This window comes from Lichenostomus cassidix, chromosome 1Aa (genome assembly GCF_008360975.1).
Source record: "Lichenostomus cassidix isolate B80296 chromosome 1Aa, HeHo_3.0, whole genome shotgun sequence".
In the NCBI taxonomy this organism is placed as follows: domain Eukaryota; kingdom Metazoa; phylum Chordata; class Aves; order Passeriformes; family Meliphagidae; genus Lichenostomus; species Lichenostomus cassidix.
Genome location: NC_139480.1, coordinates 23,800,364 through 23,823,152, shown reverse-complemented (window position 1 = coordinate 23,823,152; position 22,789 = coordinate 23,800,364). Strand labels below are relative to the sequence as shown.

General features: G+C 39.4%; 1 protein-coding gene across 2 annotated transcripts in view; it reads left to right on the top strand.

Annotated features, from left to right (window-relative positions):
* MET (MET proto-oncogene, receptor tyrosine kinase) overlaps positions 1–19,789 on the top strand; it is a 90,239-nt gene extending 70,450 nt beyond the window's left edge. For both annotated transcript variants that reach the window (XM_085042707.1, XM_085042718.1), the window contains exons 12-21: positions 895–1,041; positions 3,003–3,159; positions 3,978–4,118; positions 6,509–6,739; positions 9,128–9,208; positions 9,834–10,015; positions 11,578–11,687; positions 14,169–14,334; positions 15,235–15,371; positions 15,512–19,789. In XM_085042707.1, the coding sequence (XP_084898833.1) occupies positions 895–1,041; positions 3,003–3,159; positions 3,978–4,118; positions 6,509–6,739; positions 9,128–9,208; positions 9,834–10,015; positions 11,578–11,687; positions 14,169–14,334; positions 15,235–15,371; positions 15,512–15,722 (1,563 nt within the window). In that variant the 3' untranslated portion in view covers positions 15,723–19,789. The remainder of the gene's footprint in view (positions 1–894; positions 1,042–3,002; positions 3,160–3,977; positions 4,119–6,508; positions 6,740–9,127; positions 9,209–9,833; positions 10,016–11,577; positions 11,688–14,168; positions 14,335–15,234; positions 15,372–15,511) is intronic.
* The last annotated feature ends 3,000 nt before the right edge of the window (positions 19,790–22,789 follow it).

Genomic DNA, 22,789 nt, shown 5'->3' with positions numbered 1-22,789 from the left:
TTTTTGCCCCTCAGAATGGGATTCTTGTTTCCTTTCTAATATACAAGGCTTCATAGTGGTGTCAGCTGGGATGCCTTCCTCCCTTCTCATGGAAAACTCCCAGGTCCAGCCCATATAAATAGCCTGTATTAGTCCTACACTCCCTTCTCCCCTTCTAATCCCACTTAATATGCCTCTTGTTTCATCTTGAGCTGGGCTGTACATGGGCTAGGGCAGCTTCTTAAATAGAGATGCACTCCTGAGAACAAAAGATCTTAAACTTGGCCTTTGGATTCTACTATCACAATATCAGAAGGAATGATTTTTCATCCAAGTCGGGGATATGAGAGCTGGTTTACTTAGTATGGAGTGCAATTATCATGCTCTCATTTTTACCAAGGTTTTTTTCCTTTTTGGTCTCTGGAACATGATTTTAACAGACTTGTGTATTGTTATAATTAATTACTTCTTTTTGAAAGCTTCACTTCTGCTGCCATAACCATTTGCAAAACAAAATGTTTGAGATGCCTTTAGCTTGTGGATAATATAATGCCAGTTTTGTGTAAACAACAGCGTTACGTAAAGCATCCCTTCTTGCACAAATTATACAAAAATCTAAACAGGACCAACAGGATTAATCCCTCAGACATTTACATTTTTAGAAATCTATGTGAACTGTATGAGTGTTAGTGACAGCAGATTTTATCTGTAAACTTTACCATCCTACCCCGGCTTGTCTGTCAAAGTCCCACTTTCATGAAAAACCTTATTACATGCATATTGACAGGACAGTGTAAATTCATATTAGTCTTTTATTTCACAATTTATTTTCCATTAAAAACATTTTCCAAGCTTGTAACTACTTAAATTTTATGAGATGGTTATGTAATATGAAATTGATTTTTTTTTTCCAAGGGAAATTATATTGATTCAGAAGCTGTTAAAGGCGAGGTGCTAAAAGTTGGAAATAAAAGCTGCGAAAACCTTCTCCTGCAGTCGGAATCAATTCTGTGTACAGTTCCCAGTGATCTCCTGAAATCCAACAGTGAGCTAAATATAGAGGTGAGGCAACTACACCACACGTGAGATATTAATGCCATTTTTATTATCATTCACAGTGTCACTATTGAACCAATAAAATTTAAGCCTAAGCCTGTGCTTACAGAGGTATCTCTATCCCTGTTTGTTTGGGATGGAAATTCAAATAATATCAACTATTTTAAAATAAGTATTATTGTCATTGTTATTATGACCTGTTTGTACAGAGAGTTTCTGGAGCCTTAGGCACAAAGTAGGACCTGAACTAAGCACAGAAATAAAATTATAGTTATTAATCCAAACACAAGAGGAAACATGGGGAAGAATAAGAAGCTATAATGAAGTTTGGAACACACAAGCCCTTTTTTCAACAAAAAATTCTGCTCCAGTCAAGAGGATCTGATCCTTCCTGAAAGATGTTTTTGTCTGCATTTTATAATTTCATGTCAATTCTTTTTATAAGAAAGGACAAATGTAACTTAGAACAAATGTTTGAGTCATTGCTCTAGAGGTGGTCTCACTAGAGTCATTCCGTGTGCTACTGCAAATTTAAATTGTAGACATACTGATTTATGGAATAAGACATAAATCTTTCAATACATTTGTATTTTTTTAAACACTTATAAATGGAAATTGGAATGGGATTACCTTTAAACTGCACTCTGATTCACTGAAGACAGTGGAGACTTTGCTGGTCATGTAAGTCTGATTAGGACCAAAGTCTATGTAAGCTCTTTGAAGCCGGAACATCTATTTTTCTATGTCTTTATGGAGTTCTTCCAGGATCCTGGGCTGTGAATGATATTCCTTTATGCTACTGCAATCTAAGTAAACAGTAATAACTAATTTGATTTATTAATATGGTAACTAGTAATTTATTTTATTTTTTTTTAATTAAGTATAAAAGTTAAGATTAAATTTCTTGGTTATGTCAGGCAAACTATAAAATCAGATGCAGCTCTCCTTTTGGTGAATGTTTCCCAGACTTCTAAGTGCCTGGTTTCATATAAGACTTGTGCACAGGTTGCATTCAGTTTATATGTTGTATTTTTACATGTGCAACCAGGACTGACACTGCATTCAATTAGTTCTGCTATGTGATATTTTCTTAGCCTCTAAGACACAGATATGTGTGACATGTTTCATGCCTAGAAAAGAACAAAACATAAAGGGGTTAAATAAGGTTTCTGCTTGTTTACTGGCAAGGAGACTCAGAAATTGTAGTCTGCCCAGCGAAGAAGAAAATTTGCTCTTTTGACGGGCAAATCCATCATTACAGTACCCAGAGGGATGAATTCCACAGGAGGAAGAGAAAAGATGGCCAAATGCATTCCAACTGACTGAGCTAGTGCTGTGTGACCTAAAACAGTTTTTCCCTGTTAGCTGCTTGGTGTTTGTTTGGTTGTTGATTTTTGGGGTTGGTTTTTTTGTTTTGTTTTGTTTCTTTAAACTGTCAACAAGCTAGAAGCTGGCAAGGGACAGGCTCATGTGACCTTGGGAACTAAAATGCAAGCATGCTGTCAACAAGAGAGGGAGTTTGATGTTACAGCGTATTTTTGCCAGAAGGACACATATTAAAGACAGTTGGGCTATCTTTTTCAATGTAACTTTCAGCCCATATATCCATAGGCTGATTCCGTTCACTATTTGAGTAAAAGTATGAATTTAACATTTTGAATCTGGTAGCTGTGGGACCCTGTAATCCAGAGTGCATCTGAGTTCATGCTTTGTGTGTGGTGTATCAAATACAGAGCTGTGTCACTACCAGAGCTCTTGAAGGTGAGTAATGAGTCATAAAAATGTAGATCTGTTTTTGTGTACACCAATATGACAATTTCTCCACTCCCAGTGTCTTATCACAGTACAGCATCACAAAATCAAGATTTAATACATATGGGACATATCAGCTCATATTTTAGTACTAATAATCTAGTTCTTACTTGTCTTTGGAAATCATTACACTATTTTTTTTCTTGTTATTTCAGTGGAAGCAAGAAGTTTTGTCAACAGTTATCGGAAAAGTGCTGATCCGGCAAGATCAGAATTTCACAGCACTAATTGCTGGAGTTCTTTCAACATCAGTCTTAATTTTTATCTTTCTGGTATTTTTCCTCTGGAGAAGGAAGAAGAAACAAATTAAAGGTCCATCATAATCAGTCTCATCAAATAACTCCATTATTATACCTTAGATTTTAAAAACTGACATAATTTTGTGTTTTGTTTAACTGCCACACGCTGCCCTTTTGTAACCTGTCAGCAGATGTTTCACAATCAAGTCTCAATGTTTAGTTGAATTTCAGTGCTTGGCAAGAGCCTGAGCTGGGTGAAGAGCCACATTATGCCTTAAGCAGAAAGATTTCAGAGGAACTCTGAGCTATTAGGAAAACTTAGTAACTTCTCTTCCCCAATCAGCTTTGGAAGAGAGGATGAGTAAATAATATGCATGGAATCACAAGTACGTCAGCTTCATCCAGTTGCCTTGCATTCCTCCAGGCTGTACCTGAGTTGTGCAAGACACAGAGCACTGCAGTCTCCTGGTCTCTTGTTCCCCCAAATCAGGAACTTGGTCAGACTGGTTCCTCTGTGTCCCCTGTGTCTGGGTTCCCTTCCAGTCGGAGCTGCCACACTATGTAAGGTGGGAGGAGGATGGCAGCTAGTGTATAACCAAGTCTTGTCCTGATGCAGTATCACAGTCAGACAATAAAGCTGGCCCTAGAGTCTTCAAAGCTGTCTTTGGTCTTCCAGTATGGCCAAGAGTGTGTGTTCAACACAAGATTTTTTTGCAGAAAATCTTGCTCCTTTCAAATAGCTCAAGTTCAAGTCCTGCATGTCCACCACAGCAACAACCTGACCCTCTTCCCAGCAGAGCAGAGCATGTAAATTTAAATAAATAGATAAATTAGTACTGGCATACCAAAAACATGAGGATTTTCTAATACTCCTTTCTCATCCCTTTTCAGATCTGGGAAGTGACCTAGTGCGTTATGATGGCAGAGTGCACACTCCTCACCTGGACAGGCTGGTGAGCGCAAGGAGCGTAAGTCCAACAACAGAAATGGTTTCAAGTGAATCTGTAGACTACAGATCAACTTTTCTAGAAGGTATGCCTCTATTAGGAATCTGTGTGGAGGATATTTTATACATCTTGATTTCCATGGATCTTCAGATGATAGCTACTTTGATCAGTATCCTAATTTCAATTTCTCACCTCATTTGTCTGTGTCTGCATTTTTGGGATTCTCATGTGTTCACAGCCTTGCTATTTTGACTGAGCTTCTCAGGTGCTTCCCAAGATTAAGATGCAAAGGATTTTTACTTGTACTCAGGTTGGAGGAACAAATAAAATGCTATTACTAACAACTCTCTAGAAGTATGCTCCACAATTTATTAGGAGCTAGTGTATAAAATGATTCTGTGTTATCATGAGAGCCATCACACCATGCACAAATCCACTCTGAAAATCTGAGTTTAAGGACAACATCAAGTGGCTGTAGGTTTGGTGTGTCTCAGTGACTTCCTACAGTTATCATAAAGCAGTTCTGTTGGCCCAACATGGGATTTGGAATTTTGTAAACTGATATTCTTTTGTCTGTTAATGCCCCTCTTGTAAAATGGGACATTGTATAATGCAGAAATGTTAATTTTTTAAATTAAACTAAAAGGATATGAAGACTTTGATAAATTGATCATGTGTGCTGTTATGCCAGTCTCAGGCAAAAATATATATATCCTATGCCAAATACATTTTTGAGCTGATTTTAAATTCGGTATTCTACAGAAGATCAGTCTGCTACACTGACCATAATATGTTAGGCTGAACAACTCCTTTAAGACATGTGGAGAGCATTTGCTGTGATTAGCATTAAAGAGCCTTTATCTATTAGGAGTTACCATATTATGGTGAGTGAGATATCACAGATATTTGTTAGTCTTGGTATAGACAGTATCTTGTACTATTTCAGGTGCTGCCATATACACCACAATAGAAATCACTCCAAATCCTTATTCCACCTTTGCAAGCCCCAGTCACAGAGCTATTTGAGAGATAAGCCTGTTCCCAGCTTTCCATATCATTCTTTAATTGCTGCCACCAGCTCATACAGGAAGTCTCTTGATTGAAAAATTTCCAAAGGGAAAGGAAAGCCTGTGCTACTGGTTAAAAGGGAAAGTGGTACATGAGACAAAACTATGCAAAGATCCTTGGTGGAAGGTAAATCCACAGTGGTCCTGAGGCCACTCTGTACTGGCAAAGCACAGTGGGGAGTGCATCCAAGAAGGGGATGTGTTCACCTAATGTTCCTGTAGCAATGTTTATGTCAATACTATCAAAGAATAAAATAAAAGAAACATTTGAAAACAAGCAGGTATACATTTAGCAGCTGCAAAAACTATTTTGCAGCCATGGCTAGATTATTTTGCTGTGATTAATAAATAGATATTTGCCCTTTGTCACAAGTAAACTCATGTGTAAGTGGAGGAGTTGGTATTCTTGCTCCTAGATAAAATAACAGAGTTTTTCTCAGCACTCAGAGTGATAAAAGCACTTTATGAAGATTTCACAACTTTTATACAGAAATAAATAAAACATGTCTGTAAAATATCTTTTACTTGTTGTAATAAAATACCTGATCATTCCTGTTGGTAAATTTACTTCCCCTTTTTTTGTTTTTGACCCTGGATTAAATTCAGCTCATCAACTCCACTGAAATCATTCCAGACTGAAATTGTTGTAAATTAACCATAGTTCTTTCATTCAGTCACACAAAATACTAGGATAAAGGTTCTAAACAAAACCAATTGGAAATACCTGAACAACGTGCTGTTCCTTAAAAAAACCCAAACAAATAGATACTCCTGGATTTACTGAAATATTTTAGTTTCTGCTATATCAGATGGCTCATGTTATTTTCATGAGTCGCACCAACTGTATTATCTTCAGCAGTTACAGGAAATGAATCACCTCTAGGCATTTCCCTGGTTGAATATTTACCATTGGATAAATATAACTAGTCACCAGCACTTTGGAAACTTCATGAAATGTAAATTAGAATTAGAACAAATTAATTTTACCAAATTAGAATATGACAATAATAAAAGGTTTCATGTTTTTAATTGTTCACTACCTCCTTCTCCCATATTGCTGTCATTTTTCTGTTTTACCCTTGTTACTCCCTATTACTAGAAATGCTATAACCTCTATTTGGCAAGAACTGACAAGGCTTCATTCCATCTCCTCAGAAAAATGGAAGTTTTGCCATTTACTTTCATAAAAGTAGAGCTGAGACAAGCATAAGTTTCTAGTGACATGTTTTTCCTGGAGTCTGGCAGATTACCAATGCATATTTTCATTTTCCCTTTGTGACCAAAACTTCCACAATGCCAAGCCACTTCCAAACTGATAAAATCAAACTTTGCTTACCAATGCAATAAAACTCTTCATTTTTCAAGGAGAAGTTTGAAAGGATTATAACAGTTTCCGTTCATCTTGCAGATCAGTTTCCAAGCATGTCTCAGAATGGATCGTGCAGACCTGCCCAGTATCCTCACTCTGACCTCTCCCCAATTCTGTCTAGTGGAGACTCAGATTTAGCCAGTCCACTCCTCCAAACTAATGTCCACATCGACATCAGTGCCTTAAATCCTGACCTGGTCAAAGAAGTGCAGCATGTGGTAATTGGTGCTGACAGTCTGATTGTGCATTTCAGCGAAGTAATCGGAAGAGGTGGGTACTGCAACTCTTGTATTGCAAACTACTCGTCTGTTTGCAGACCCATTCATTATAAACCATTCTGAATAAGGTGTCTACACAGAGATCGTTTCAAGCTTTTTACCTCTAATAGCATTGCATCCCATGCACTGAATCAAGGGGGAATGAAGGGGCTCTCCTTCGAAGTCAGCTGAAGGACTGTGCATTTGATCAGTTGGAGAAGACACCATCAGGAGGAAGGAGTCTGCCAACTAATGAGGCTCTTTTGAACTCAGGGACTTGCTGGCTCCCCACCAGCTGCCTCACTCTCACCCTTTTCCAGGCTACAGAAAGCTCAGCCAGGGCTTCTGAGTGAATCTGTGGTGCAGGAGTGAATCTGCCACAGGGTATTACATGAAACCTAAGGCCCACACCTAAAAGGAGGGGGATGCTGAGGCAGGAACACAAGGGACCTTAAACTTGAAGCCTATTATCTGTCAGTATTGCTGCACGACACAGGAGAGTGCTGCAGTCATTAGTGCATTCAGTAAAAGTCCCCATGGCCCAGGTGAAATGCCCACACCCCTTTTCCCTCCACAAGTTTCCCCCAGTTCTGAGGAATTCGCGGCCTGTTTCCTCCCAGCAAATGCTCATCATTCCACCTCATTCCTCTCTCATGCCAGCTGCAGAAATATGTGGCTCCTGATTCACATCCCCTTATTTTTGTCTCTGATTTAGAAAGTCTCCTATTTTTTGAAATTTCTCTCATCACTTCTATTCCTCTACATCTTCATAAGCAAGTTCCTTTCACTTTTCATAGCCCAAGCCAGTATTTCTATTAGGGACATTTGTTAAACTGTATGATTGAGTACCTATTAGCAACCAAAGTACAAACTGAATTTTCAGTATTTCTACAGATCATGCATGACAGGTCTCTTGTTGAGTATAAGAATACTGATAAAAAATTGGATATAAATTATATTCTTAATGTCTCTTCTGCAGAAAAAGAGCCACAAATCAAACAAACAAACAGTCATTGTGTTTCTCTTCTATGTATTACACTTCATCATTCTCAAAGCAAGGGTGGGCCTTTTTCTTTTCTTTTTTGTTTTGGAAAACTCCAAGTAATTTCCCTTTTTTTTAATGTTGAAAAATATCTGGAATGACACCAAGATAATTAACCATTTTAAATTTTCTCCTTTATAACTAGAAATGGGCCAAACCCCAAAATATTTTAGACACACCCATCCAAGCTTTAGGATTTGTGCCCAGGCTCCAAGCAATCTGTGGTCTGATGGGATTTTAGTTGCTTTTATAAAACAAACTTTGGATTAATTTTGCCTCAAGCCAAAAGCAAAGCCAACTGAGCTCTGACCAGAGCTTATGACTGGAACATAGTAGAATTAATCAGATAGTCTTGTTCTCTGTAGAACTCACATTAAGAAAAAAAATATTTTGCTTTCTAACTGCAAGTATTAGTATTTTAAAAGTGTCCAATAAACAGTTCATCTGTGAAAGAAATCCACAACTGCATGTACATAACTTCATTTGGAGCAATTAATGCATGAGCCTGGAGCTCAAATGTTACTGCTCCCAAACTAGTCAGCCTGACTTCCCGTAGTGGATTTTGGTAGACTACACCATTTGCTTGGCAGGAAAGCACAGGATTTGTGTGTCCCTGGCAGTTCATTTCACTGCTTAGGCCATGAGAAAGAAGGCAAATTTTGCTATCATCTCTCAGAGATATTTTATGCTTGGAACTAGGCCATAGAAAAAACTGCCAAGTGGTGTCATCAGTCTGTGATCAGTAGAGCAACTCCCAAACCATCCACAGCCAACACATTGCTTTTAACATTCAACATTTTCCATGGAGTAGCAAGACTTTAGAGACTGTAAGCCCAGAGTGGCTGTCCTTTCCACTGAAGATGCATCAAGTTTGTACAGTCCAGTGGACCACACAACATATGCTTGCAGATCACTGGGAACCACCAATCCAGTGGTCATGTTGGCTTCTAACTGCTCCCTGTCATTCCAGGTGCCCTCCTTTGACACCTGTGTCACAGGAGAATGTGGTGGGAATGGCCTCACATAGGTTTTATGTGCATAGCCATTACAAGAACATAAAATATTTGTGGCACCAGCCTTGTCAGTATTTATACTCTCCATTTAGGTTAAGAAGTACCAATTATGCTGCAAATAGTGTTTTCATTTTATGTAGTGGTGGTTTTAGTAATGGTGGTTTTATGCAATGGTGGTTTTATATAATGGTTTTATGTGTTAGTTAGGAAATATACATTACAAATGTTGGGAATTGGACAGAAATGGAGTGTGATCACTTTCTTACAGTATAATTGCTGCCCAGTGGAAAATACCAAAAAGCTAACTTTACTTCTTAAAGCTAATATTGCATTTTTTTTTACACAGGACATTTTGGCTGTGTGTACCATGGGACATTGCTGGATAACGATAGCAGGAAAATTCATTGTGCTGTGAAGTCACTGAATAGTGAGTTACATGTTTATTAGTGAAATATTGCTATTAATTCCAAAGATAACTGCGGTAAACCGATAAATTACAGTGAAGTATACATTCACAAGCAAAGATTCGTAGTTGCAGCTGAATCAGATCTATCTTTGGAGCAATTCCAATTACTTCAGATTACCACAACACATTGGCATATATTTTTACATCAAATGAAATGTACATATATTTCTTCTACAAAGAAAAGAACACTTTTCTTTGGAAAATAAGGGAAAGGAAGTGTCATTTTTTTATTCTACTGAATACTGAAGATTTGGGTTTGGAAGGTAAATTGCTGAAGAGTGGGCAAAGCTGCTGGAAAAACAGGAAGATACTATAACAACATTTATTAAGGACTTTACTCAAGTGACGTTATTTAATTTTAAATAATTTATAATAAGAAATGGAGAAACAATTAAAATCACCAACATCCTGTATTTGGTCATTGTAGGAAAACCAATGCACATAACCTGGTTGTAATGTGGGAGGTAGGGAGCATGTTTGTAGTCTCTCATTATCACTTTATTGAGCAATGACATGCTGTAGAGAAATGAACCCTAGTTTGTTTCTGTTTCTTTTAAATAACTCATTTTACTACTGAATTTCTCAGGGATTACAGACCTGGAAGAAGTAGCTCAGTTTCTGAAAGAAGGAATAATCATGAAAGATTTCACTCATCCCAATGTTCTGTCGCTCCTGGGAATCTGTTTGCCCAATGAGGGATCCCCATTAGTCGTTCTTCCGTACATGAAACATGGAGATCTTCGAAACTTCATTAGGAATGAGACTCACGTAAGTATATGGTGAGGTATAAACAGTAATGCAAGTCTGGCCACGCCCTGCTCCAACACCACACCTTATAAACTCTCATAATTACATTACGTCTGCAACTTGCTGCTGTAACTACACCTTAACCTTTAGCACTTGCTTAGTCTGGCATAGAGCCCAGCCACAGCACTGCCACTCCTTCCCCTCCCCCTCAAATTCCTCTCTAGAATGTTTCCCAGAAATTATCAACAATAAGTATTTCTCATTTCCCATCCATAAGCCTCTTTATAAACAAATGTGTTTATGAGCTCTAAGTCAAGGGGCCCAATCATCTGCTGGTTTAAACTGGTACATCTCTGTTACTTCAGCACAGATGGGGCAGTTGTCAACATCTGCTCTTCCAACTCCTAGGTAAGGCATCTCCATGTCCAGCTAGTGTCACGGTCCCTTTATTATCAATATTTTTTCTTCTTATCTCAAGAAAGAAAAACAGTAACTGTTATACAAACTATGAGTACTCTCTTATCAGCGATCTTCCCCATTTCCATTGAAAGATTGTAGATTCCTCAAATGTGCCTCACTTTCTCTCAAGTATGAGACCATAGGTCTTACCTCAGCTAGTGTAAGCCCACTTTACACTGTAGTATTTCACCTATTTCACAGTGCTAGGACAATATAAAGTGACTTCTGAGCCAATAGGATTTTGTCCTTGCTTTTATGGCAATCTGCAATAGCCAGTACAATTTTAAAAAGCCCTATTTCAACAAAATTTTGGAGGAGTTAAGCTTTCTGAGGTAGGGACTTCTTCCTATTTGAGCTTCTTTCATTCTACAATCACCAGGGCCCTTGTCTCTATATAGTGCCGTGGTCCTTCCTGAAATGAATGGAATAATGACCACAGTTAAATCAGATTGTTCCACGTAAGAAAATTATAAGGATCAATGTTGGCAATACAAAAAATCTGTGGGATCCTTACTATTACAGAACAAGTCATATGACTGGATAAAAGATTTACAGGTTTAATTTTTGACTTATTTTGGTATTTAACATTTTCAGTATCATCTCATCATGTAGGCCAATATAAAGAGTTAACAATCATTGCTGAAAATCTTGCTCTGGTAACTGCTAAGGTCTCATTTACCTTTTTCATGGTATCACACTGATGCACGTACTTTGTCTTAAATAGGACTTTCGCTTTTCTTGGTCATCTCCACGTGATGAGCTCCAAGGTCATAGTTAGTAACTTCTACTGGGTTACATACTATCACTCTTTAAAGTGTGTGAATTTTGTGTATCACCTGTGATGCTGAGGTTTCAGCATTCTGTTCCACTTCCCAGCCCAGGTTATGCTGCTTATGCTGCAAACTCTACTCTTCTGGAGACTGTCAGCTCTTTTGTTTTCTTATAGTATGTTTTCTCACTGGAGGTAAGAAGTTGACCTAAACTTAAACCAGTTTCACTGCAAGCACCTGTCTTGATCATTCTGGTAGCAGGAGAGGTGTGTAAAACCTAAAGAGTCACAGCATAAAGCAGTCTGATCCTTAAGCTTCTGCATTCATTATATCATAACTGTTTGTATTTTACAGAATCCAACAGTAAAAGATTTAATTGGATTTGGCCTTCAGGTCGCAAAAGGAATGAAATACCTTGCAAGTAAAAAGTTTGTCCACAGAGATTTGGCAGCAAGAAACTGTATGTAAGTACAAATATCTACTCTCTGCCACATTATCACACTCTTCTGTGTAAAACAGTGAGATGAGATAAATTAAAGTTTCCAGGATTTTGCTTTTTTTCATCAAAAGATGGTGGTTTTTTCATTGCTCTGCAATTATACTGATGTTTGTCTTGCATGCTGATGAGCTACTCATCTTGCTAAGGGCTCATTTCTTACACATAAGCTTTTTTTGAGTGTGAGAAATAAAAAAAGCTGAGGTGAAAGTGTAGCTTCTCAAAGTCATTGGTTAGAGTTTAAAAGGCATCTCCTAAGGGAAGTTAAACTGCTGTTGCCTCAACTTGCTGTGCTTCCACCCAAGCTCTTCAGAAGCAGAATGTCTCTGCTGCCACACCTAACCAAGAGGGAGAGGAACACAGGGGAACTTTGTGAGAAAAACAGGAGCACAAAGAAACACCAGTGAGACCTCTTGACAGTAGTTTTTCATTGCATGAGTATGAGCTTACATTGGCTCAACTGTGCACATAAATTAACATTCAAAGAATCTTACTAGTGTCTGGGAAGCCAGACAGTTCAGTTCCCACAAAGACGAACTGATACAGGAGTTGCCAATATGATTATGCTGATTTATCACCGATGTTGTGAATTAATGAGGCACAGCCTTAAACATTAGAGTTTATTTTTAGCACATCATAAACTGGAACTCCGGATGCAAAAAGGTTATTAACCTTTGACATCAGATGTCTTATTTTTTTTTCAAGGGTGCACACCTGTGCAGCTGAAGAGACTCTGAAAAAGAGCATTTTCTTACAAGTGTAGGTTTTTTAAGGGATGAAAAAAACACAAGTGACATGATTTTCAAGTTTCCTAAGAAGAAATTAGTTGTGTTACTGGACTAGTTCATCTAATCAAAGTCCGAATAATGGCAACAGGACATTCTTCTTAGCCTACTGTCTGTTCCTTGGGTGAGGAAGGAACAACTCTCAGGGTGTCTCACATGACCCCTGAATAACTACTTTTGTATTTCTATATGGTTCAGCACTTCAGAGCCTGCAGAGCTGCTGCCAAAAGACCCACTTTCCCCAGCGGCCATGTGCAATCCAACACTCAGAAAGCACAGGCCCTGCCACAGTGATGATGTCTATCAGAAAGGAAGCCAGCACGCAACTATAGGAACTCTTAACTCTATTCCACTATCCTGGAAGTGGTGCAGGAACCTGCTGTGGCATAAACTGTTTCCTGTTGACCCATCAAAGGTCCCTCCTACTGCCTTTATCAGATTTAGTTATAACATCAGTAAATATAGCACATGGTTGTGTCCCATGCAGAGGGACTTCAAACAGACCAGAGTTGTCCAGACAGAAAACTCATAAATTCAAGACAGGGAAATGTCATGTGTAGACACTGAGAGAGACAGGATCATTTAGCCTAGAGAAGGTTCAGAGGGATCTTATCCATATGTATAAATACCAGATATGGTGGATTAAAGGAGAGGAAGCCAAATTCTTCTAAGTGGTGCCCAGGGACAGGCCAAGAGGCAGCAGGCATAAATTGAAATAGAGAAAATTGCATTTAAACAAAGAGGGAAATGCTTGATTGTAAAGATGTTTGAATACTGGCTCAGGTTGCCAGAGAGCTATCCTTGCAGGTATTCAAAACTCAGCTGGTCATGGTCCTGAGCAACCTGCAGTAGCTGACCCTGCTTTGAGCAGGGGAGCTGGTGGTGAACTAAATGATCTTCAGGGGTCCCTTCCAACCTCACCCACTCTGTGACTGTGTGATTCTGTAAAGAAGCCCAAAAGGAAGCGTTTGCTATGACTAGGTCTGCACTGTAATGAAGGACGAGCTTGAACATGCCAACACCCACACTCTGCCCGTGACAATGATACCACTTATCAGGACAAATCCAAGCTCAGGAGAAGCAAAGCTAGTCTTCTGTTATCGCTGAGCTGTAACCCCAATAGAACTTTAGTTTTGCCATCATTTTCCCCCAGAACAGACACCAAACCCATCCTTAGTTACAGGACTACTATTATTATATAAAGGCAGTCACTGATACAATGATGTATCCCTCCTTATCAAAACTGATAGTAAGTAGGAAAGGTAAGTAGGAAAGGAAAGCCTTGACTTGGAAATAAAAATGAGCAGGTTTTAAGGATACAGAAGAAAATACACTGTGGAAGAAATGATGTAACACTCAATCAGGATGCACAGGCTATTAGCAAAAATCTTTTTATGCATAGCAATTGTTTTAAAATAACTCTAATTCAAATTGTATTATCAAAATAATATCTGTAATTTCCTGAGTTCATTCACTGTGTTAAATAGATGTCAAATATACTTTGCTGCATTTTTTGTTTCACTGTTACACTAGTTCATAGATCCAAAATAAAGTACTGCCATCCAAAGTCACAGTCTCAAAAATGCAAGTCAGTCATTATAATCCACCATCATGGTAAATCTTGCCTGTTCAGTTGCAAATAATACATTTTGTCATTTCTCTAGGTTGGATGAAAAATTCACTGTCAAGGTTGCGGATTTTGGTCTTGCTAGAGATGTCTATGATAAAGAATACTACAGTGTGCACAATAAAACAGGAGCTAAACTGCCAGTGAAATGGATGGCATTAGAAAGTTTACAAACTCAGAAGTTCACGACAAAGTCAGATGTGGTAATGTACAAACATATTTGTATCACCTATTTATTTCTTTTATATTGCCTGAGGTGTCTTTCTAGTACTTAATGAACGGACTAATTCCAAATCAAAAATTATTTTTGAATCTAACTTTAGTTCACATAAGAATAAAAGACTCTTTCTACATCCAGAAAGTGTATTTGTCCTAATCACAAAGCAACAAGTTGTTGACCTGGTTATATCTTACTGCTCACAAAAGAGTTAGGAGTTTAACCCTGTTCCAAGGGAAGCTAAGGACATTCCAAGAAGCCAAGTTGGAGCTGAATCCTGCTATAGGAGGGGCTCTGGAAAGCTTGATGGCACAGGTTAACTTGCAGACTCGTAAAAGTTAATAGTTCTCAAAAATACTTTATTTGCTTTATAAATACTTACTGGCTGCCTACAGCAATCTTAAGTATAACCTGGCTACTTATGAAGAAAAAATTGTTAAGATGAAGTCAGTTGGGATCACTTTATATTTTAGCTTTTCTTTCAATCCAGATTTAGATTAGCCTGTGATGCATAGCATTTTCACCATGTATATTGTCTTCAGTGTGTGTTTTCACAGAGTTAGTCAGATCATCAGCTCATGTAAATTGGCAGAGCTCCATTAACCTCAAAAGAGGTCTGCCAGTTTATACCAGCAAAGTAGCAGACCTATAGCCTTTTATTTTCTTTCATTTACCTAGCTAAGATTCTCTGGCTTTTATTTAAGTGGCTTCTCAAGTCTCTACAGCATTTATTAGCCCACTTAAAAGAAAGCTGAATGCAGTAAAGCAACTTTTCAAAGGGAAAATCCATGCAGTTGAATGCTTAAATCGGTCAAGACATCTTCTAAAACAGGAATATAAAACCCTCCAACCCTTTAACTTATTATTTCTTTCTTTGTTTTCTTAGTGGTCCTTTGGTGTATTGTTATGGGAACTTATGACACGAGGGGCACCACCTTATCCTGATGTAAATTCTTTTGATATAACTGTTTACTTACTACAAGGAAGAAGGCTGCTGCAACCTGAATACTGTCCTGATCCACTGTAAGTAAATAGTTTGCAAAGGCTTCTGCAAATGCTGATGATTCTGGTACTATAGTAATTGAGACTGTGTGAAGGAAGAGAGGGGTTTTTTTCTTTTTATGTGATTTCATAATTGAACACTTCTTTTATTTGAATGACAGGTATGAAGTCATGCTGAAGTGCTGGCATCCGAAACCCGAAATGCGTCCAGCATTTTCTGAACTTGTTTCAAAAATATCAACAATCTTCTCCACTTTTGTTGGGGAACACTATGTTCATGTCAATGCTACTTATGTCAATGTGAAGTGCATTGCTCCCTATCCTTCTCTTTTATCATCACAAGACAACACAGACATGGATGTTGACACATGACGGGTATGTCTGAAATTGAGGAAAATCCATTCTTAGTTGAATGAACAAAAAGCAAAACATTTTGTCCACTAGTTTTTACTGCCCAGTCTTTGTGAGAACACTGTTGCACACGTTTATGTTGTTACCCAAGTTGCACTAGTACAAGGACAGGATATCATATTGTTTAAGAATATGGGATTCCATAAACCATCACAGTAATTTCCAAGTATTTGGACAACTGCATCAATTTACCAAATGGAAATGTGATGTGCTACCATCCAGAGCTAGTTCCCACAAACTGTCATTAATATGCGTTCAGACCCAAGGACAAAGATTTATCATTAATGCCATGAAAGTAGAATATCAATCAGTGTGATTGGAAGGACTATTACTGTGCATGTACTTTAGGATAACGAGCAGTGCAGAAATAGTTTTCATACAAAAGGTCAGGAAAAGAAATAAGAGTTACAAGAGTTCAAAATGTATATTCTTCCCACATGGGGAAAACTTTGGATTTTTGAACCATTCCAACAAGGTTTCTAAGAACCTACACAGCTAAGACAGCCAACCTCATTGTAAGTGTCTTAACAGAAATCAAAATCAAGAAATGGTGTGCAGTAAAATAAGTATAGAAAAGTACGATTGTGTAGGGAGTAGGTGAGGAAGGTCAAGGCAAAACTGGAACTGAACCTGGCAAGGGATGCAAAGAATAACAGAAAAGGCTTCTGCAGGTACATTAATCAGAAAAGTGAAGTCAAAGAAGGTGTTCCCTCTGTTAAACACCACTGGTGGGCAAGGAGAAGGCTGAGGCACTTACATTTCTCTCCTCAGTCTTCAATGGCAACCTCTCTTCCCACACCTCTTGAGTGGATGGACAACAGGAAGAGGACTGGGAGAGCAAAGCCCCTCCCACTCTAAGTGAAGACCTGGTTCATGACCACCTAGGGAACCTGGATGTGCACAAGTCTATGGGACCTGACAAAATGTATCCCAGAGTCCTGGAGGAATTGGCTGATGCAGTTGCCAAGCCACTCTCCACGATATTCAAAAAATCATAGCAGTCAGTGGAAGTCCCAGATGGCTGGAAAAAGGAGAACAGTGCACCGACTTTAAGAAGAGAAGAAAGACAGCCCTGGGAACTAGCAACCTGTCAGCCTCACCTCTGTGCCTGGGAAGGCCATGGACCAGATCCTCCTAGAAGGCACATGAAAGAGAGAGATCTTTCACCAGGATTTGAGACACCAGCACCATTTCTCCAAGGGCAAGTCCTGCCTGACCAACCTAGTGGCCTTCTATGATGGAGTGACTACATCAGTGTACAAGGGGAGGGTTACAAATGTCATTTATCTGGGCTTCTGTAAAGCTTTCCACATGGTCACCCACAACATCCTTCTTTCTAAATTGGACAGAGACAGATTTCTTGGGTATAGTGCTAGATGGATAAGAAGTTGTTTAGACAGTCACATCCAGAGAGGAACGGTCATTGGCTCAGAATACAGTGGATATCAGTGACAAGTGGGGTCCCACAGGGTCTGCATTGGGACCAGTGTTATTTAGTATCTTCATTAGTGACATAGACAAAGGGCTTGAGTGCACCCTCAGCAAACTGCAGATGACACCAATCTGAGTGGTGCAGTTGACACACCAGAAGGATGGGATGCCATCCAGAGGGACCTGGACCAGCTCAAGAAGTGGACTGGTGGGAATGTCATGAGTTTTAACATGACCAAGCGCAAGGTGCTGCAGCTGGGTGAGGGCAACCCCCTGTATAAACACAGGCTGGGGATGAACAGACCCAGAACAGCCCTGCTGAGAAGGACTTGGGGTGCATGAGAGGCTGGACATGAGCAGGCAAAGTGCACTCACAGCCCAGAAACCAAATTGCATCCTGGGCTGCATCAAAAGCAGTGTGGCCAGCCGGGCAAGGAAGGGGATTCTGCCCCACTGCTCCACTCTGGGGAGATCCCACCGGAGTGCTGCCTCCAGCTCTGGGGCCCATCACAGGAAGGACATGTGAAGGTTGAAGGATCAATCATAAACCACAATGGTTAGAGTTGGAGCACCTCTGCAGTGGGGAAAGGCAGGGAGAATTGGGATTGTTTAGCCTGGAAGAGAGAAGGCTTTGGGATGACATAATTGCAGCCTTCCAGTACCTGAAGGGAACTTAGAGGAAAGATGGAACAGTACCATTTACAAGGGCATGTAGTGACAGAACAAGGGGGAATGGGTTTAAATTGAAAGAGGAAAGGTTTAGATTAGATATTGGAAAAAAATTATTTACTGTGAGGGTGGTGATGCACTGGAATAGGTTGTCCAGGGAAGTTGTGGATCCCTGGAATATTCAAGGCCAGGTTGGATGGGGCTCTGAGTGATCTGGTCTAGTTGAAGTTGTATGTACTCACAGCAGAGGGGCTGAAACTACGTGATCTTCAAGGTCCCTTCCAACCCAGGCCATTCTATGATTCTCTCATTCTATGTCAGTCTTACCAGTTCCCTGGTATAGTCAGACGGTACAGAAAACAAAGGGAAAATCATCTAGCTTAAAGCATTCCTAGTGTCAATATTATTCCAACGCTCAACCATTTCTTTGAGTCAAACAGCCTATATCTACAGATCTCTTGCTGAAAAATGCAAAGCCTCCATTTCTTTCAATAAAGAATGAATCACTTTGAGAATGAAAACTTGAAGGCTGCTGTCTGGTAAGTCACTTGGTGAGCAGCTGAAGCTCTGCCACCTACCCTGGGGTGGAGCTGCTGGCAAAGGTGAGTAAAGAGCAGAGATGTTGCAGGCAGCCCTGACCTAAAAACACACCACCGTAGCAGGCGTATCAGTAACTTCTTCATGCCAGCGCTGAAGAGCAGGGAGGACTGATCAAAAGAAGAAATGGCTTTAGGCCCTCCTTACTCTCTTCTTGGATCACACAAGCCAGGGAACCATGATACCTACTTTTAATGTTATGACCAGAGAAACAATTTTGAAAAGAGATAGTAAATAAAACTTCCATTCATTAGGGAAGAGTACTATAGCTTTAGGGCAAACATCACATGTCATTTCTGTTCCTGTGGAATTCTGTGCATACTACTGTATAGCTTGTTTAGAATAGGATAGAACTGGGTTTGTTGGTGTAAACACATAAAGTATTCTATTTTTATATTAAAAAAAAAGTTTATTTTTAATGACATTCACAAAGTTTGGTTAGGCCACAAAATACTGCACTGTGAACATTTCAAAAAACGTGTGTCAATGTACATGATTCATAAATTGTAGCAACCTTAAGAAATACTGTGTAAATATTAAAAAGGAAAAGAACTGACTGTAAACACACTCCACCCTAAGTATAATATCTCCATTGCTGCAGGCCAACCATTTTAAGATCTTCAAAGAAAGGTAGTGCAGATAAAGAACTGATATAAGGGAGATATATTGTTCTTGGGAGACAGTGTTATAACTAAAAGATTTATAATGAGGGCAGAGTGTGTAGGCAAGCTATGAGCAGATAATATTGTATTGTGTTTCATCACTACTTTCATTTCAGAAATGAACTTTCATGTCTGCTGAGAGCGATACTAATTGTAGATTGCTCAAGGACAAAAGGCTTTGCTGCAGGCAAAAAAAAATCATCTCTATGGTTGTTAAAACAGCTAAGGAAGTTTATGACACATAGATTTGGAGAGGTTACTCCAGACTTGTACGTACATGCTTGAGGAATGCTGCAATGTGAAACAGAGGACATTTTTACTATTTATGAACTTTTGCTTAATAATGTTGTGTCTGGGACACCTGTAAGAATATGTGATTCTGGTAAAGATTTGATGTTAGCAAGTTCATATATCTGCTAAGAGCTGAATGGTACTTATGTTTATAGTTGTTGTTACGACCTAATAAACATGTTATTAAGATGAATTTTTGTAATACTTTACACCCCTAGTGCTATAATTACTGTTCACATTGACTGTTAAGCTGAAAAGTCTGTGTGTATGCTTCTTCTGACTAACACAGGAACAGCAACCTGTAGAACTGTCAGAGATAGGGGAAACAACTCAGGAACATAAAAATACAGAGTGTACCAATAAATCAAACACACAGTTTGTCAGCCTCCTACCCATTAATATGTCAATGAAAGGTGCAGAATATTGGTCATCAACAACTGGCATAGTCTGTTTGAATAAGAAGCCACTTGCCCAGCCACAGGCTGTACCCATGCAGAGCCTTAAATTTCTTGGTGCACTTGGAGTTGGGGTGGCATTTGAAGCTTGGAATTCAACTATCATAAGGAGTACCTGCATGGCCCAACAAGGATGCCAGTGCTTGTGTTTTGTATCCAAGTCCCTAATCAGTCATGATCCACAAGAAGTTTCAAGTACCTGAATCTGTTTCCCTCAAGGTAATCCATCTTGCATTTCATGTCTGCAAGGTGTTTTGTATCTGTGAAGTACCTGAAAGGGAAGACATTGCAGTCCACAGGGGTCTTGGTTATTCCAGAGCAATAGGAGCCAGCCCCACCCTTCTCCCACACATTTCCTCCCAGTTACATGAGATGTCTCCTGCCAAATTCACAAGTTTCCTTTTGTGAAGAGTATTTTAAGTGAGTACCCCAGAAACACTGCAACACACACTGTCCTGTGCCAGTCTTAAGTCTGATGACACTACAAGCTTGTTTCTCCAGTGTCCTATCTCAGGGGAACATTTTGTACTTTACTCACTCAGAAATATTTCAGTGCACAACATCTGATTGACAGCAGCTGAACATGAGCCAGTTTGTGCCCAGGTGGCCAAGAAGGCCAATGGCATCCTGGGTTGGATCAGCAATAGTGTGACCAGCAGGACCAGGGAAGTGATTGTCCCCCTGTACTCAGCACAGGCTGCACCTCGAGTGCTGTGTCCAGTTCTGGGCCCCCAGTTTAGGAAGGATGTTGAGATGCTGGAGCATGTCCAGAGAAGGTGAAGGGTCTGGAGCACAAGCCCTGTGAGGAGTGGCTGAGGGAGCTGGGGGTGTTTAGCCTGGAGAGGAGGACGCTCAGGGGAAACCTTATTGCTCTCTACAGCTCCCTGAAAGGAGATTGTAGCCAGGTGGGGCTTGGTCTCTTCTCCCAAGCAACCAGAGACAGGACGAGAGGACACAGTCTTAAGCTGCATCAGGAGAGGTTTAGGCTGGACACTAGGAAGAAGTTCTTCACAGAAAGGGTGATTGGGCATTGGAATGGGCTGCTCAGGGAGGTGGTGGGGTTACCATCCCTAGAGGTATTTTTTAAAAAAATGGATCTGGAATTTAATGCTAGTCTAGTTGAAAAGGTGGTGTTAGGTATAGGCTGGACTCAATGATCTCAAAGGTCTTCTCCAACCTACCTGATTCTGTGATCTCAGCTGATTAAAAAAGGCATTTATATACTCTAGTCATTTCAAAATATCAGGAAAAGCCAACATCAGACCACATTTTCTTCAGATATATTTACTTCTTAACAAAAATCATATATGCTCAGTTTCAACTGAAAGTGTATTTCAGGGAAATGTTCAGACTAGATGATCTCCAGCGATCCCCTCCAACCCTAACTATACTTTTATTGTGTGAAAAAGCCATCGAAAATAGTAGCTAAGAATTAAAACATTCTGCTATGTCACAAGCCTAATCAATTTTTTATTCTAATTACTTACATTTAATTTATTTTCCAATAAATGTTCAGGATTTCCCTAAAAAGCCAGTAAAAAATCTCAAAGGTTTTAACACAGTCTGCTATTAATACCAGGGTCTTCAATCTAAACCAGTGTAACACACAGTCAAATGATGATCTGAACTTAAATACCAGATTTGTAACACATTCCTCTGATTACTTCTCATGATTTCTCAGGGATGCTATACATTGCATTTTTGAAAGGGTCAACAGTATCACAAGCTTCCCATGCTCAGTTTTTTATCCTAGTAATTTTGTTTATACCAGGTACACACTGCAGCAGATCTGCAGCTGACTTACGCTGGCAGGCTTCCCACTGCAGGAATACTAACAGTGGATGGGCCCATGTTCAAGACATTGCACAACAGATACCCTACACAAAAGCCAAGAGATTAAAAAATAGGGAGGGATATCCTCACGCCACAAAAATGTTCCTATTGATTTCACACCCGACTTTTTTGAGTGTACCATTAACTCAACCACTGAGAGTCATTTGCATCTATTTAGGAAGATTTTTAGTCCTTTGAGAGTTATTTGCCTCTATTAAGGAAGATTTTTAATACATCCAACAATATTAAAGGTTTCCAAAACCAAGGAAAATGCTACACAGTACCACTGGGTTGCTAAGGCTTTGCATATTGCTAATTTTCTGTCTCTGGTGCAAAAATCAGTCATGAAGAAGAGACCTACATGCTTTATGTAAATAAATTATGAGGTTGCAACTTGAATTACATTGGCAAAAGCAGCACAGGTGAGCAACTGCAAAAGGGCCTCAAAATAATTTTAAACTTAAACATGAAACTCTCAATTCAGAAATTAAATTTCTGGGATTCCGCCATAATACTATGTCAGAGAAAAAGGTCAGCAGATACATGAAACAGAAACCATAATAGGTTTTTTACTCACCAAGCAAAACATCTATTCCTGAAAATTTCAATTTCCATTATTTTTAACAAATAGGTCATGAACTGAGTATTCCGAGCATGAAAGAAAGACACAGGAAATCTTAGGATTGTGCCAAACTGATTATTAAAAACATTTACAAGAAATTGTGATCTCACAAGCAGCAGGGAGAACTCAGAACAACTTTATTGACTCAACACCAGCCCAGTGGAAATTAGTCTCTCACCCCAGAACTGTGCTCTGACACTAAAGCTGAATTTGCCTTTTGCAATCCCCATCCACCTGCTGACAATACAGGTGTAATCACTTTCAGTGAGGATACCAAAAGAGCCTTTCTGATTATGGTTAGGCACTTGTAGCCACTCCATGACCTCCCAGGGGACAGAAGAGAAAAGATTTCTGTTTTGTAAGGAAATCTACTTCCCTGGCTGCTGTTACTATTAATTTTGGTGCTTTCCTTTCAAGAGCTAGCAGCCTCCTCACTACACACAATGCTTGGGAAGAGACTCTCAGCAG